The 14,702-nt window shown below is 49.6% G+C and overlaps 1 protein-coding gene across 4 annotated transcripts in view; it reads right to left on the reverse strand.

The window, feature by feature from the left end:
• PARP2 (poly(ADP-ribose) polymerase 2) overlaps nucleotides 1–14,702 on the reverse strand; it is a 141,682-nt gene that overhangs the window by 101,442 nt on the left and 25,538 nt on the right. For all 4 annotated transcript variants that reach the window (XM_085894897.1, XM_085894895.1, XM_085894894.1 and 1 more), the window contains one exon: nucleotides 2,853–2,958. In XM_085894897.1, coding sequence (XP_085751023.1) covers nucleotides 2,853–2,958 — 106 coding nt within the window. The remainder of the gene's footprint in view (nucleotides 1–2,852; nucleotides 2,959–14,702) is intronic.

Raw genomic sequence — 14,702 nt, forward strand, 5'->3', positions numbered from 1 at the left:
AATAAGCTGACCCCAATGATAATTGAGGTAACACCGGTCAACGAGCGTATTATGAGATTAAGGATTCGTCACTCCTTAGGTGTCATTTCCCTGGTCTCTATTTATGCTCCGACTGAGGCGAGTGATCTTACCGTGAAGGATGCATTCTACGCCACACTCGAGTCTGTGGTTGATCAGTGCCCCAGACGAGATACACTTCTAGTCTTGGGGGATTTCAATGCATCGACTGGAACTGATAGGGATGGTTATGAGGTGTGTGTTGGTCCCCATGGGTCAGGAACTATGAACCAGAATAGCACTAAGTTCCTTGACTTTGCAAGAAGTCATGGACTTAGGGTGGCTGGTTCATGGTTTCAGCGCCGCAAGCTCATCGCTGGACTTGGTATTCCAACGCTGGCGGTGTGGCAAAGGAGATTGACCATGTCCTCATTGACGGTCGTTGGAGGATGATCCAGAACTGCAGGGTCTACCGGAGTGCTCAGTTCCTCAATACTGACCACAGGCTTGTTGTAGCAACTCTAAAGCTGCACCTTAAATCCTGGAGAATGGTACCATCCCAGCCTAGGCTGGATGTTGCCAAGCTCAGGGATGAGAGAGTAGCTGAGGAGTTTGCGAACAGGCTGAGTGGACACTTGGGGGGTCTGGGTGCTTTGGGGGGTCCTGAAGAGTTGTGGAGCACCTTCAAGACCACCGTCCTTGATGTTGCCGGTGGATGCCTTGGAGTTCACCGCAGGGCAAAGAAGAATTTTGTCTCTCAAGGGACACTGGATACCATTGACCAGAGTCGCAGGGCCAGGCTGAATGGCAGAGCTGAGCTGTTCAGGGAGCTGAGGCGTAAAACTGTACGTGCACTGAGGGTGGACAAGGAGGCCTATGTGCGAGGAATCTGTGAGGGGGTAGAGCATCACCTGTGGACAGGTGATTCTCGTCCCGCTTACAGGGAATTCGCGCATTACGTTCATCCAAGCCCATCCCTCGGAGCACTGCAGTTCGAGCAGAGAGTGGTAGGCTCTTGACAGAGGAGTCTGCAGTGAAGGCCCGCTGGGCCGGTTACTTTGAGCGGTTGTACCAGGCTGATCCCCCAGCTGTCGAGTTGGACGTCAAGGGTGTTACAATCCCTGTTGCTGACCCTCGAATCAACTGTGGTCCACCATCGCTTGTGGAAACACGGGCTGCGGTGAACCAGTTGAAACGGGGCAAAGCTCCAGGGATCTGTGGCATCCATGCTGAACTTCTCAAGGCTGGTGGAAATGCTGCACTCGCGTCGTTGCATGCAGTTTTGTGCTCTGCCTGGAACACAGGCATCATCCCAACTGACTGGAAGAGGGGCCTTGTTGTCCCTCTCTGGAAAGGGAAGGGTGATCGCCAAGACTGCAACAACTACCGAGGGGTGACGCTGCTCTCAGTGCCGGGCAAGGTCTTTGCTCGGATAATTCTTGATAGGGTTCGCCACCATCTGCTTGAGCACCAGCGTCCAGAGCAGTCAGGCTTTACACCAAAGAGGTCAACGATTGACCGTATCCTTGCTCTTCGTGTCCTCACTGAACGCAGACGAGAGTTTCGGCAGGGGCTGCTTGCAGCCTATGTTGATCTCTGTAAAGCGTTCGATTCAGTGAATCGGGATGTCCTCTGGAGGATTCTTGGTCTTCGTGGGGTGCCACCGAAACTGATCGATCTGATGTCTGAACTCTACTCTGGTACTGAGAGTGCTGTGAAGTGTGGTGGTACCGCCTCTGACTTATTTCCAGTTGTTACTGGAGTTCGTCAGGGATGTGTACTTGCCCCCACACTTTTCAGCACTTGTATGGACTGGATTTTTGGGAGGATGTCGGAGAGATCAAGTTGCGGTGCATCGTTTGGCAATGTCAAGATCTCGGACCTTGATTTTGCAGATGATGCAGTCATCTTTGCGGAGACTTTAGACATCCTCTTGGGGGCCCTCGAGGTGCTGAAGGAGGAGTCGGAGCCGTTGGGATTACGGATTTCTTGGGTCAAAACAAAGATCCAGGCTTTCGGTGACATCTTGGATGCTGCTGTCCTGTCTGTGTCTGTTTGTGGTGAGGATGTTGAGGTCGTGGATAGATTCACTTACCTTGGCAGTGATATTCATGTCTCCGCAGGTTGTGAGCCGGAGGTCAATAGACGTCTGGGTCGGGCCTGGGGAGTCATGGATTCACTGGATCATGGGGTGTGGCGCTGCCGGTACCTGTGCGGGAGGACGAAAGTCCGAGTCTTCAGGTCCTTGGTACTTCCAGTCTTGCTCTATGGGTGCGAGACTTGGACTTTGACCAAGGATCTGAGACGGAGACTTAATTCCTTTGGTACCCAGGTCTCTTCGGAGAATCCTTGGCTATCGCTGGTCGGATTTTGTGTCCAACGAGCGGTTGCTGAGAGAGACTCGGATGAGATTTGTTACCTGCATAGTCCGTGAGCGTCAGCTGCGGCTGTATGGACATGTGGCTCGTTTTCCTGACGCTGATCCTGCTCACCAGATTCTCTCAGCGAGGGAGTCTCATGAGTGGAGGAGGCCAGTGGGCCGACCACGTGCCTCATGGTTGCAGCAGGTTGACCATCATCTCAAGGAGATGGGGATGGGCCTGGCATCTGCCTGGGGGATGGCCAGACGGAGGCCCCTGGAGTACCGGCGGAAAGTGGACGCAGCGACGCGCTGTTCTGGCACATGCTCCCATACCTGACCTGAATAAGACCTACCTTAAAGCCCTCACAATACATTTTGTTCCATCAACCCACAAGACATCAGGGAAGGACTATCTAAAACGGATACTAACACAACAACACACACGCACACCAAAGGTAGTTTTTAATCAAATTTTACTGTCTTTTGACATTACCTGGCCTTTGCTAGCACTGTATTCCATTTGCACCAAGTCGTACTTTCCTGGGACTTTCTCAAAGTTTGGCCGTTTTTCCCACTCATTTTCTGTCTTGTCAAAAAACCTGTGGGTCAAAGTTCAGGGTTGCAGACAATTTCAAATTATGAGAGCAACTTTATATAACCTTGATGGGATCTATAATTCTGTACAGTTGGCGCAAGGTAACGAAACCACAGGTAAACATCACTTGTCAAATTCACATTCCAACACTCCAACCCCATGCAGGTAAGGCTAATTACACTGTGAAACACCAAACAGAAAATATAGCAAATGCACAGACACACAATAGGACACCATTTTCAAAACATCATCAAATTTTCAACATCCACGACCAATAATTGAGGCCAACTTAAAGAGCCAGATCACCACCAAAAGGTAGCGCTATACAAGGTTTCTTACGAGCTCTGGTTGTTGGACACACTTCTGATCGGATTTGCGTGCAAGACAACTAAACGGGTGCTTTCATTCACCATCGCTTATGACATACACACTGTACTTACATACGAGCTGCGATATCATATGTGCACCTTTTATTAATTGCTAGCTCTACACATCAATCACCTGACGTACCACACAAACCGAAGAATGGCGTTTGATGGTGCAAACTACCAATATCTATGAGTACTTAACTCAAAAAGAATGCTAACTGAAAGGGGAGTTCCTTGCCAGGGAAAATCATGACGTGAACTGTTAACTTTAGTGGTGAATCAAAGGCGTGTTATATCGTTATTGAAAGCTGCGATCACGAGGAGTCGGAGCGGAAACGCCGTCGAATGGAGAGTCAAGATGGAATGGTGGTGGACTTGAACAGGAGAAGTTTGGTGGGGGTGCCTGATTATCATTTCATCTGGACTCCCCACATCTTAGTGGTTTCTTCCAGCGATGCAACCAAGTCTAATCTTGTGACAATTTCATCCACATGACCACGTGATGCTTGCCATAACCTGATATTTCCCCACTTTCTTTGTAGAATATGAAGTGCATAAAGTGAAGTGCACATGAAAACACCATTTGGAGAATTTCGCAGAAACTCCGATGAAGGAAAACAACTTAAGCTCAAGTAGACTCTTGACAATGATCGTATCCGTAAGCACAAGTAAAACGCTATGGCAGACAAAGCTACCAGAAGGACATGATTAAACAAGGACAAATGTGTCCAAGAGCAGCTTCCTAAAGGTTTTGTCGGCTAAAAAAAAAATAATAATAAATTTTTTTTTTTTTTAAAACAACAACTTCCGATATTGCGTCACGTGCCTTGATTAAGCCAATAGCGAAACCCGTCATAATGTATTTATGTATTTACGATATATCGTGTATTTACGAAATAAATAATGTATTTACGAAATTACAATACGATAAATGGAATAATCTTTAAATAGTAACGTGAACTTTTCGAAACTTTAAAGCAAATGTCCGAATATATTTAAAAGTTCATGTTAGACGCTCTCAAAAGGCGCTCTCAAAAAAAAAAAATGTGAGGATGTGTACATGTGCTCAGTATTTAAGGAGATCCGGATGTTGTATATACAAGAGCCGAGTTCTGGAGATTAGGGTTTTGTCTTCAGAAGAAGAAGAAGAAGAACAACAACAACAACAACAACAACAACAACAACAACAACAACATCGAGCTCTCTATGAGCAGCGTTCGCTACGCGAGACGCTGCTAAAAAAAAGCTAACTTTTCTTTCGTCAAGCGTGAACTTTAGCCACCTGTCAAAATAAAAAAGCGGCGATCTGGCTATCTGTATAAATGTGTGTGTGTGTGCGTGTGTGTGTGTGTGCCATGTGCATGTGTGAAGCCTTTTCTTTGATCTATATACAATTGCACACCCCTCGACCAATCTCCACCAAATTTTGCATACGTGCTGGGAGTATCCAGGGTCAAGTCCAATGCCCAAAAAATCAAATCCCCCAGAGGCTCTCTGTATGTACGATGTACAATGGTGAGAGAAAGTTTGTGAACCCTTTAACATTTTCTGTATTTCTGCATAAATTTCACCTTCAATGTGATCAGATCTTCATTGAAGTCCTACTAATAGATAAAGACAACCTGATTAAGCAAATAGCACACACACACACACACACACACACACACACACACACACACACACACACACACACACACACACACACACACACACACACACACACACACACACACACACACACACACACACACACACACACCTACTTTTCATTTATTTATTTACCAAAATGATCCAACATTCAATTTCTTTGTCAGAAAAAGTATGTGAAGTTGTGAACCTTTAAGGCCCTGTCACAACTTGACGATTTAGCCAGCGTATGCCGACGTATGAAAAAGTTGTCCAAAACGCTGGCACACGTCGAATACATTATGCGTAAGTTTGGTATACGTCGTAGTACGCTGGCATACGTCGTAGTACGCCGAGCTGTAGACAAATTTTAATATGCTTAAAATTTTTCAACATATGCCGGCGTATGACTCACACGTTCCGCATACGCTGGCCATAAGTTGTAGGCACGTTACGCGCTCGTTGACACACGTTACTTGTAAGTTACTCATAAGTCGAAACACGTCGAGGTAATGTTTAGCGTCAGTGTTCCAGACTCCATGGTTTTTTATTTTTTATTTTTCTTTTTCTTCGGCATGACGGTGATGGTGACACTTCGATTTATAGTGCGGTTATAATATTGTTACGGCTGTGGAAATTCGCAGAACACCATATAGGTCCTTAGTTCAGTTATGCCAATAAGTCCGTGTTTCAGTTAGATTTCCCCACCGTTGTTTAATGGGTATTATTCGTGTCACCCAGGCTGCGATCTTTGAGTTAGCCGTTTTTCTTTTACTATCGTTATTTTGGACCAACCGCCATTACTACCACCACAAAGCGTCACCAAACACAACCACGATCACCACAACCACCTTCTCGTCAACCGCCAACATCCCCACAGACAACGAACAGCCGCCTTCACAACAACCACCTTAACCACCACAGCCCAATCACATCACTCTCACTACCACCACAAAACGCCAGCTACATCACCATAACGCCAACCACACCACCACCACGTTGCCACCTCAGCAGGGTTGCGAGAAGCCTGACATTCGTAGGGAGAGAACGGACGACGGCCTCACCCTCCCCCCCCCCCAAATGAAAAGGACGTGCGGAAGAGACGCGGGGAGGCAGTTATTAAAACAAAAGAGCCGGGCTGATCTCTCCTGGAATTTTCTTCCCCCGCGCGCCGCGAAGGGAGGGGAAACGCGCCGTCGAGATAAAAGGGCATGCGGAACGAGAGGTCTAGTCAGTGGGGCTGTGGGTCTGGAGGTCTGGAGGTAGTGGTCGCTCTCTGCCTGGGTCAGTAGTGAGTCGGTGGAGTCAGTCAGTCAGTCAGTGGAGATCTGGGCTCGTGTCGGAGTGCGGAGTTGTGGGGAGCCGTGCTGGAGCCTGGAGTCCAGAGTCCCCGCATTCGGTGGGTCGCTGGAGAAGGACCATCGTGGATCGCCCAAGGAAGTCACCACGAGGGTGGAGGTAACCTGCAAGGGTCTCGCAGAGCCTCTGCGGTCTACACGGCTCCACGTTATAAAGGCCTACGGGTCCAGTCAGACCCCCTTGTCTTTGGGGGGTCTTTTCCTTGCATTTCTTTGTGTGAAAGTTGGGGCGCCGTGTCCCGCAAGTAGGACCGTATAAGTGCTTGTACATGATTAATAATAGACAGTTGTAGTGCTTTGCCTTGCTCGTGTTTTGTCCCCGTCCCGAATTCATTGCTTTTGTATGGTTGCATAACTGCATGCGTGTTCACCCATCCATTGCTTTTCTGTATGCGTGCATGTGTGTACGTGTAAATAATAAATGTGTGTGTTTAAATGTTAACCCGTTTGTTGTGTCCTTTTTCCCCAATTGAACTGCTATCTTGCCTTCGGAATAATAGCGGGCTTTTTGATAGCCGATAAAAGAATTGGGTCCAGCGAGGTTTCGCGATAATACACCGCTCGGTTATCCCAGAACGGAACGAACTGCTTAAGCGGTTCGTGTCCAAGCAGACCTCGCTGAGGTACGGTCTCTCGGTAGGCTGCCCGCGCGAATAATTCGGTATATCGACAATTCGGCGATTGACCCTGTCGCACACGGGTAGAATATTGACTAGGCCGTCGTGTGCGCTTGGAGCACACCCGTGACTGGTTTTCGGCGTCGAGGTGTAACACTGGTGTCGAGGAGCGGGGAAACAAACTTTCCCGCCTCCAACCAAATTAGCGGAACCGGATCAAGGGTGTGCGAGGCGACCCTCCGGTTCCAATAAATTTTGAGTGGTTAAATTGTTCCGAGAAGAAAGATGGCATTTCAAGGCGAACGGGCGCAGGGTGGAATCGATTTTGCACGGTTAGAATCCATGGCCCGGGACGGTTCTTTTTATAACCCCATCACCAATTATAATCAGTGGGGGCGCTCACCCTCGTACACTGAGCAGGAACTTTGCCGGCAAACAAACCCAAACTTGCAAAATAGCGGCGCTGCCGCATCTCAGCGCAACACGGAGCGGGTTGCTATTAATAGCACCACGAACGGCACGATACGAGGCGTGGGCTCCCAGCTACCGATTCAAACCGCGAGGTCATGGCAGGCGTGGAAGGATGCCGGAGCATGCATTGACGGGCTTCGGAGACAAGTGTCGAAGTCCTTGCAGCGGTGGAGGAATGGTGACAACTGTATAAGAGAATTACATTCGTTTTCCTTTGAATTGGACGAGGCACGGCGGCGCATATACAGGGTTCATGAGGATTACGTGCGTACGGAGTCACAACGATTGGCCGATGTACAGGAAGACATGAGGGTGGAAGAAGAATGGAGGGCAAAGTTGGAGGAGGAAAAACGGAAACACGATTTGGAATTAAAACAACTAAAGGAAGAGGTAAGATCAGGCAAACAGATAAAAGAAAGCATCGAACACAAGATAAAAAGAGGAGAGAAATATCTGGAGGAAAGGAAGGAAGAATTGTTGGAAAAATCAAGACAGTTCAAAGAACTACAAGGAGAAATGAGGAAAGTAGAGGGGAATACCCATAAGTTGGAACAAGAGAAGAACGAACTGAACGAAAGAATAGAGGAAGAGCAAATTAGTAAGTCCCCGGATAGAGAGAACTTGGAAGAGGAATGAAAAACGAAGCTGGAAAAGGGAAGACGGGAACATGATTTTGAATTGAGACAACTGAAGGAAGAGGTAAGAACAGGCAATCAGGAAAGAGAAAGCCTGGAAGAGAAGATAAAAACAGAACAGGAATGGCAGGAATACCGTAAGAAATTGCAGGAAATGGTGCAGGAAGTAGAGATCAACAAAGTGAAGAAAACGATGAGATTGGAGAAGGAGGAACAAGAGAGACAGTGGAATAGAAAACAAAAAGAACACGAATTGGAAATTCACCAACTAAAGGAGATGAGCAAGAGAGTGGATGAAATGAGGAAGGAAGAATGTGAAAGAGGTGCGGAGATGAGGACGGAATTAGAAAAAAAAGCTTCTGAGTTACTGAAACACCAAAGCAAAGAAACAGGACTACAAAACTAACTCAGGATGTTAAGAGAGGAAAGAACAAGAACGGAGAATGAAACGTTAAGGAACCACACTGTGCAGATCGAACAGCTGGAAGCCAAAGCCAGATTAAAGAATGAGATGCAAGAAAGAGTAGTGAAGGAACAAGGAATGAGACAGAAGAAGGAAATCAGCCAATTGAAGGAAACAACAAGATTGGAGAAGGAAGAACAAGAGAAACAGTGGAATAGAAAACAGAAAGAAGGACGAATGAGACAGGAAAAGGAAATCAGCCAATTGAAGGAAACTACGAGATTGCAGAATGAGGAACAAGAGAGACGGTGGAATAAAAAACAAAAACAGAATGAATTTGAAACTGAACAACAAAAGGAAAAAGCAAGGTTGGAGTACGAGGAGATAGTGACAGAACAAGGAATGAAACAGGAAAGGGAGATTAACCAATTGAGGGAAACTATGAGATTGGAGAATGAAGAACATGAGAGACTGTGGGATAGAAAACACAAAGAAAACGAGTTTGAAATTAACCGACTCAAGTAGAGAGCAAAATTTGAGTCCACAGAGATGGAAAAGCTCCGGAAAGATAACGAACAGCTAAGGGGGCTCAGAGAGGAAGAACGAATCAAATGGGAAGGAAATGGAGCCAGGAAGTGACAGAAATAACAGACGCGGGAGATAGAAAAGGTAGAGGAGAGACTACACGATAAAGACGGGGTGAAAGACGAACACACACACATGGAGGTAGTGGAGGACAATGAGGGGGAGCTTGGGGAATGTGTCATGACCCGGTGCAAGCAGCCGGATAGCCTCCCTCAGGAACGAGGGGAGGGAATATTCCCCCTTGAAGCGGATCTCAACCAGGTGGGTCCGGTCGAGCTTTGCGAGGTAGAGGGGGCGAGTGCTGTGGACGGGTGCACGTGGAGCTTGAGGGGGTTGGAGACCCCGGGACCCCTTGTAGTGACGCGATTCCCCATTGCGAATGTCCCGGTGTGTGTGTTCACGAGTGTGGCAAAATGTGTGCTGAAACGCGCGCATGGCGTGGGTGAAAGGTTGTGTGAAAAAGAAACCATGTGTGTGAGTAAAATGGTGTGCGAGGTTGCGAGTGAGCCGAAGTGCATGCCTCCCAGCACACCGTGTGTGGATGAAGCACCGTGTGTGGAAGAGACAGCGTGTGCGAGTGAAATGGCGAGCATGAGTGAAAAGGTGCGTGTGAGTGAAACCCCCTGTGCAAGTGAAAGGCCGTGTGTGAGTGGAACCACGTGTGCGAGGGAACGGCTGTGTGTGAGAGAGACCGTGTGTGTGAGGTCGCTGTATGTGAGGGAGATGGCGGTTGGCATGCGCGAACATACAACTGCATGTCCCGGTGTGAATGTCATGTCGAGATGTGTGAGCATCGTGGCACGTGGAAGTTTGTGCGCGAGAGTGCGACGACGACGGTGCCTGACAGTGGACAAAGGCCGAGTAGCGGGCCGTAGCTGCATTGGGGACCGCGCCGGGTTTGCACGGCAGCGCATCCGGGGTCCGTGCTGTGCTACGTACGAGGCCGCCACGTGTGCGCCTGCGAGAGTGAAGCCCAGTCCGTAAACGCACGCGGTGGATTAGCCGATCCCGCGGACGGACAGAAGGTAGGCTGGATATGGATTTGGACCGGATGGGTTCTCCAGGCAAGCGTGTGTGAAGCTCCGACGAGTAGAGCACATGTGTTCGCGTGGGGAACCCCTCGGAACGCGAGGCTTGCTTTGAATGCGCAGGGTGACGTCATAGTTGCATGTATGGTTGGAATCCGGCAGAAGGAAAATTCCTGCCGGATGGTACTGTCCAAGAGGGACGAGGTGCGCGAAGCGCGAACAGCTGCCATGACGTCACGGAAAAAAGAGCGCAGGTTGCGAGTTGCTGCGCTGGTGCGCAAATTAAAAAAAAAAAAAAACAAGCAAGCCTCGCTTCGGATGAACAGGATTCCTGGGCAAGGGGTGGAAGACCCCCCTGTCCCAGGCACAGGATACCACTAGTGAGGGGATGGGTTAGTTTAGCTCGACCAGCTCCATGAGGCAGGGATAAGTCCTCGTGGGGCCCGTGGAATGGATTAGTTAGAGGGAATTTAGTCAGATTTAGGATGGGAAAGGGATTTTGAGGACATGGACAGACTGCGAATGTGTAGAGGGGATGTAACTTAGCTACGTAGTGTTAAGAGGATGTGCTATATTTTAAGGGATGACGGGGGAGCACGAGGTAGTTATGGGATTTAGTGAGAAGAGAATGGAAAATGTACTTGGTGAGTGAGTGAGGGCCAGCCGGCCTGAGTGAATGGAGTGAATGTGGAATGCATGGTGCGATGAGTGATAGGAGGGAGGAGTGATTGACACCCAAGGGACCCCAGGGTCAGTATAATATGAGTTAGTGGGTTAGTTAAATTTACAAAATGGAGGTCGTTTTGTTGTTGGTGGGAACGTAGGCTCGAAACCCATTTGGAGGGGTGCAGGAGCCCTGTTGACGGGCTGGGAGCGTGGCTGCGAACCGTGAGTATCGCTTAGTGGGTACCCCGGGCACCGGGCGAGTCGGCCAAGGGCCCATGGGGGGCCGGGATAGTGTAGTGGGCACGGGTGGGCCCGCATGATGCGGGGCCCGGGGCGCCATTGGCCGCGTGGGCAGTGCATTGGGTACGGGCACCCAGGGAAGGGGCCCGGGGCGCCAGCCTGCCATGTGAGCATTTCAGGAGAGTAGCCAGGGAGGGCACTCCCCAGAGTTTAGGGAGCTGGTAGGCTCGGAGGCAGTTGCAGGGCCCGGGGGTGCCATCGTTGGAGAATTGGCAGAGGGTAGTTCCTGCCAAGGGAGCCACTCGTCCCAGCCACGAAACCGTGCGAGGGCACGAGGGAAAATTTGAGGGCGAGGCCCGAAATTGTGAGGACACCAACACAGGCGATGGGAATCTTGGTTTGTAGAACCAGCAGTTAAGCAAGAGGTGCTTTTGGAAAGCCCCGGGGTAGTTTAAAGTTAATAATGTTAGGGTAGATTAGGAAGTGTACCCCTCCGCACCATCCATCCCTTCGCTCTCGTTGTGGGCCGCTGGACCCACCTTGGGTAAGTAGATCGCTGAGATCTTAGGAGGCCATTCTGGGGCTTCGTTGGGCCTCGACACAAGACGCTAGCTCTCCCTTATTCCCCTCCAGGAAGGGAACGTAGGGGTTGGGAGTAGGCTTGGAGACATGATAGGTTAGCCGGACAGAGACAATAAAGGGGGTTAGGGAGACGATTTTATAGAAGGGGAAATAGAAATAAAATAAAACAAAAAAAAATAATATGGGGCTAAATTGGGGATTTTTTGCAAATTAAGGAAGTGGGTATGGACAGAGACAGGCAAAAGCGATTGGTTGGGAGGGAGACAGTAGGGTAGGTCCGAGCCCACCTTCCGAGTGGCCAGCAGCACCGCACTCCCTCCACACACTTGTAGGACAAGACAAGAGGCCGGCCAATTCATCTGCCTGCTGTTTTGCTACAAGGCCTGTGCCGGTCAGCTTCACCACCGGCCCGTTTTGCTACAACGGCCTTGTCTTGCCTTGCCATGCCTTGTCTGCCTGCCTTTGCTTTGATCCCATGCCTGCTAGCCCTCATTGTTGCATTTTCCCCATTAACCCATCACCATGTGCGCCAGGATCATCGCGCGTTCTTCAGGGACTGCCCTGTAGGCAGCCGCATCACGGGACTGCATTGGCGGCCCGTGCACAGTGTTGTCCATCCATCCATCTGCACCACGGGATTGCATTGAGCAGCCCGTGCACCGACAGCTAATTTTCGTTTGCTTGCGCTCATTCAAGGGGGAGGCCGAGGACTGCATTGGTGCAGCCGGCCACATTCCCTGTCACCTGCATCGTTTCATGAGCCAGAGACTGCATGTGAGCAGCCTGGCTCCCTTCTTGAAGAATGGCCTGTGGGATGGCGCATAGCCACCGGCTTAAGGTGAGTTGCCTTCAGCAGCTGAAGACTTGAAAAGGTTTTTGTGACAGACAATGGGGCCTTTTGAACAGGCCCCGAAGACATCCGACCTTCAGCTGCGGGGGCGCTCACCCTCAAAACTATGACTGACATTGCTATGTGCCTTTTTCCCACAGAGTCCATCAGTCCTGGGCCATGGTTTAGTGTAAAATGTATAAGGATAAGGTTAAGGTAAATTGTACATGAGTTGCTTCCCCCTGCATGTGTGTCATAGCGCCGGCAATTTATTTGTCATCTGCATGAGTGGGTTTGTTTAGTTAGTTACTCAGCCCGTAGGTTATTTATTTTTGGGACACGAATACACTAAATGTCGCACTCAGGGATCCGAAGATAAAATGTACTCGGGGAAACTTACACATGATGGCACACAAAAATTCGACGACTCGGAACGAGTCTGTTAAAAGGGGAGGGGGTAGTGTTACGGCTGTGGAAATTCGCAGAACACCATAAACGTCCTTAGTTCAGTGATGCAGATACGTCCGTGTTCAGTTAGATTTCCCCACCGTTGTTTAATGGGTATTATTCGTGTCACCCGGGCTGTGATCTTTGAGTTAGCCGTTTTTCTTTTACTATCGTTATTTTGGACCAACCGCCATTACTACCACCACAAAGCACCACCAACCACAACAACCACGATCACAACCACCTTCTCGTCAACCGTCAACATCCCCACAGACAACGAACAGCCGCCTTCACAACAACCACCTTAACCACCACCGCCAAACCACACCACCCTCACTACCACCACAAAATGCCAGCCACGCCACCATAACGCCAACCACACCACCACCACGTTGCCACCTCAGCAGGGTTGCGAGAAGCCTGACATTCCTCGGGAGAGAACTGACGACGGCCTCACCCCTCCCCCCCCCCAATGAAAAGCACGTGCGGAAGAGACGTGGGGAGGCAGTTATTAAAACAAAAGAGCCGGGCCGATCTCCTGGAATTTTCCTCCCCCGCGCACCGCGAAGGGAGGGCGATGTGCCGTCGACATAAAAGGCCACGCAGAACGAGAGGTCTAGTCAGTGGGGCTGTGGGTCTGGAGGTCTGGAGGTAGTGGTCGCTCTCTGCCTGGGTCAGTAGTGAGTCGGTGGAGTCAGTCAGTCAGTCAGTGGAGATCTGGGCTCGTGTCGGAGTGTGGAGTTGTGGGGAGCCGTGCTGGAGCCTGGAGTCCAGAGTCTCCGCAGTCGGTGGGTCGCTGGAGAAGGACCATCGAGGGTCGCCCAAGGAAGTCACCACGAGGGTGGAGGTAACCTGCAATGGTCTCGCGGAGCCTCTGCGGTCTTCACGGCTCCACGTTATAAAGGCCTACGGGTCCAGTCTGACCCCCTTGTCTTTGGGCGGGGGGGGGTCTTTTCCTTGCTTTTCTTTGTGTGAAAGTTGTGGAGCCGTGTCCCGCAAGTAGGATAGTATCAGTGCTTGTACATGATTAATAATCGACGGTTGTAGTGCTTTTCCTTGCTCGTGTTTTGTCTCTGTCCCGCATTCATTGCTTTTGTATGGTTGCATAACTGCATGCGTGTTCACCCATCCATTGCTTTTCAGTATACGTGCATGTGTGTACGTGTAAGTAATAAATGTGTGTGTTTAAATGTTAACCCGTTCGTTGTGTCCTTTTCCCCAACTTGAACTGCTATCTTGCCTTCGGAATAATAGTGGGCTTTTTGATAGCTGATAAAAGAATTGCGTCCAGCGAGGTCTCGCGATAATACACCGCTCGGTTATCCCAGAACGGAACGAACTGCTTAAGCGTTCGTGTCCAAGCAGACCTCGCTGAGGTACGGTCTCTCGGTAGGCTGCCTGCGTGAATAATTAGGTATATCGACAATTCAGTGCTTGACCCTGTCACGCGCGGGTAGAATATTGACTAGGCCGTGGTGTGCGCATGGAGCACACCCGTGACTGGTTTTCGGCGTTGTTCCGGAAAGTCGCGACTGAATTGTCCGTCCGGTGAGCGAAGTGGCCGTTATCAGTTGAACGCGGACATTCGCACGCCAGCGGGCGCAAATTCATAACAATATAATATAATTAATAAGCTGCCGCTCAACAACTTAAATCATAACCGCACTAGAAATCGAAGTGTCAACATCACCGTCATGCCGAAGAAAAAAAAAATCATGGAGTCTGGAACATTGACGGGTTCCTCCTGTGTGAACCCCATTTTTATATACCAATTCCCCTAAACGCTGCCAATACGCCATTATACAGCAGCTGTAAGTTAGTAACACGTTCAGTAAGTTCTGTGGTCATCCGGCAGACATCAAATACATCTACATATGTCAATGTGCGCTGGAG

This window comes from Eptatretus burgeri, chromosome 9 (assembly GCF_056783735.1).
Source record: "Eptatretus burgeri isolate ZD-2024b chromosome 9, Ebu_testis_v1, whole genome shotgun sequence".
Lineage (NCBI taxonomy): Eukaryota > Metazoa > Chordata > Myxini > Myxiniformes > Myxinidae > Eptatretus > Eptatretus burgeri.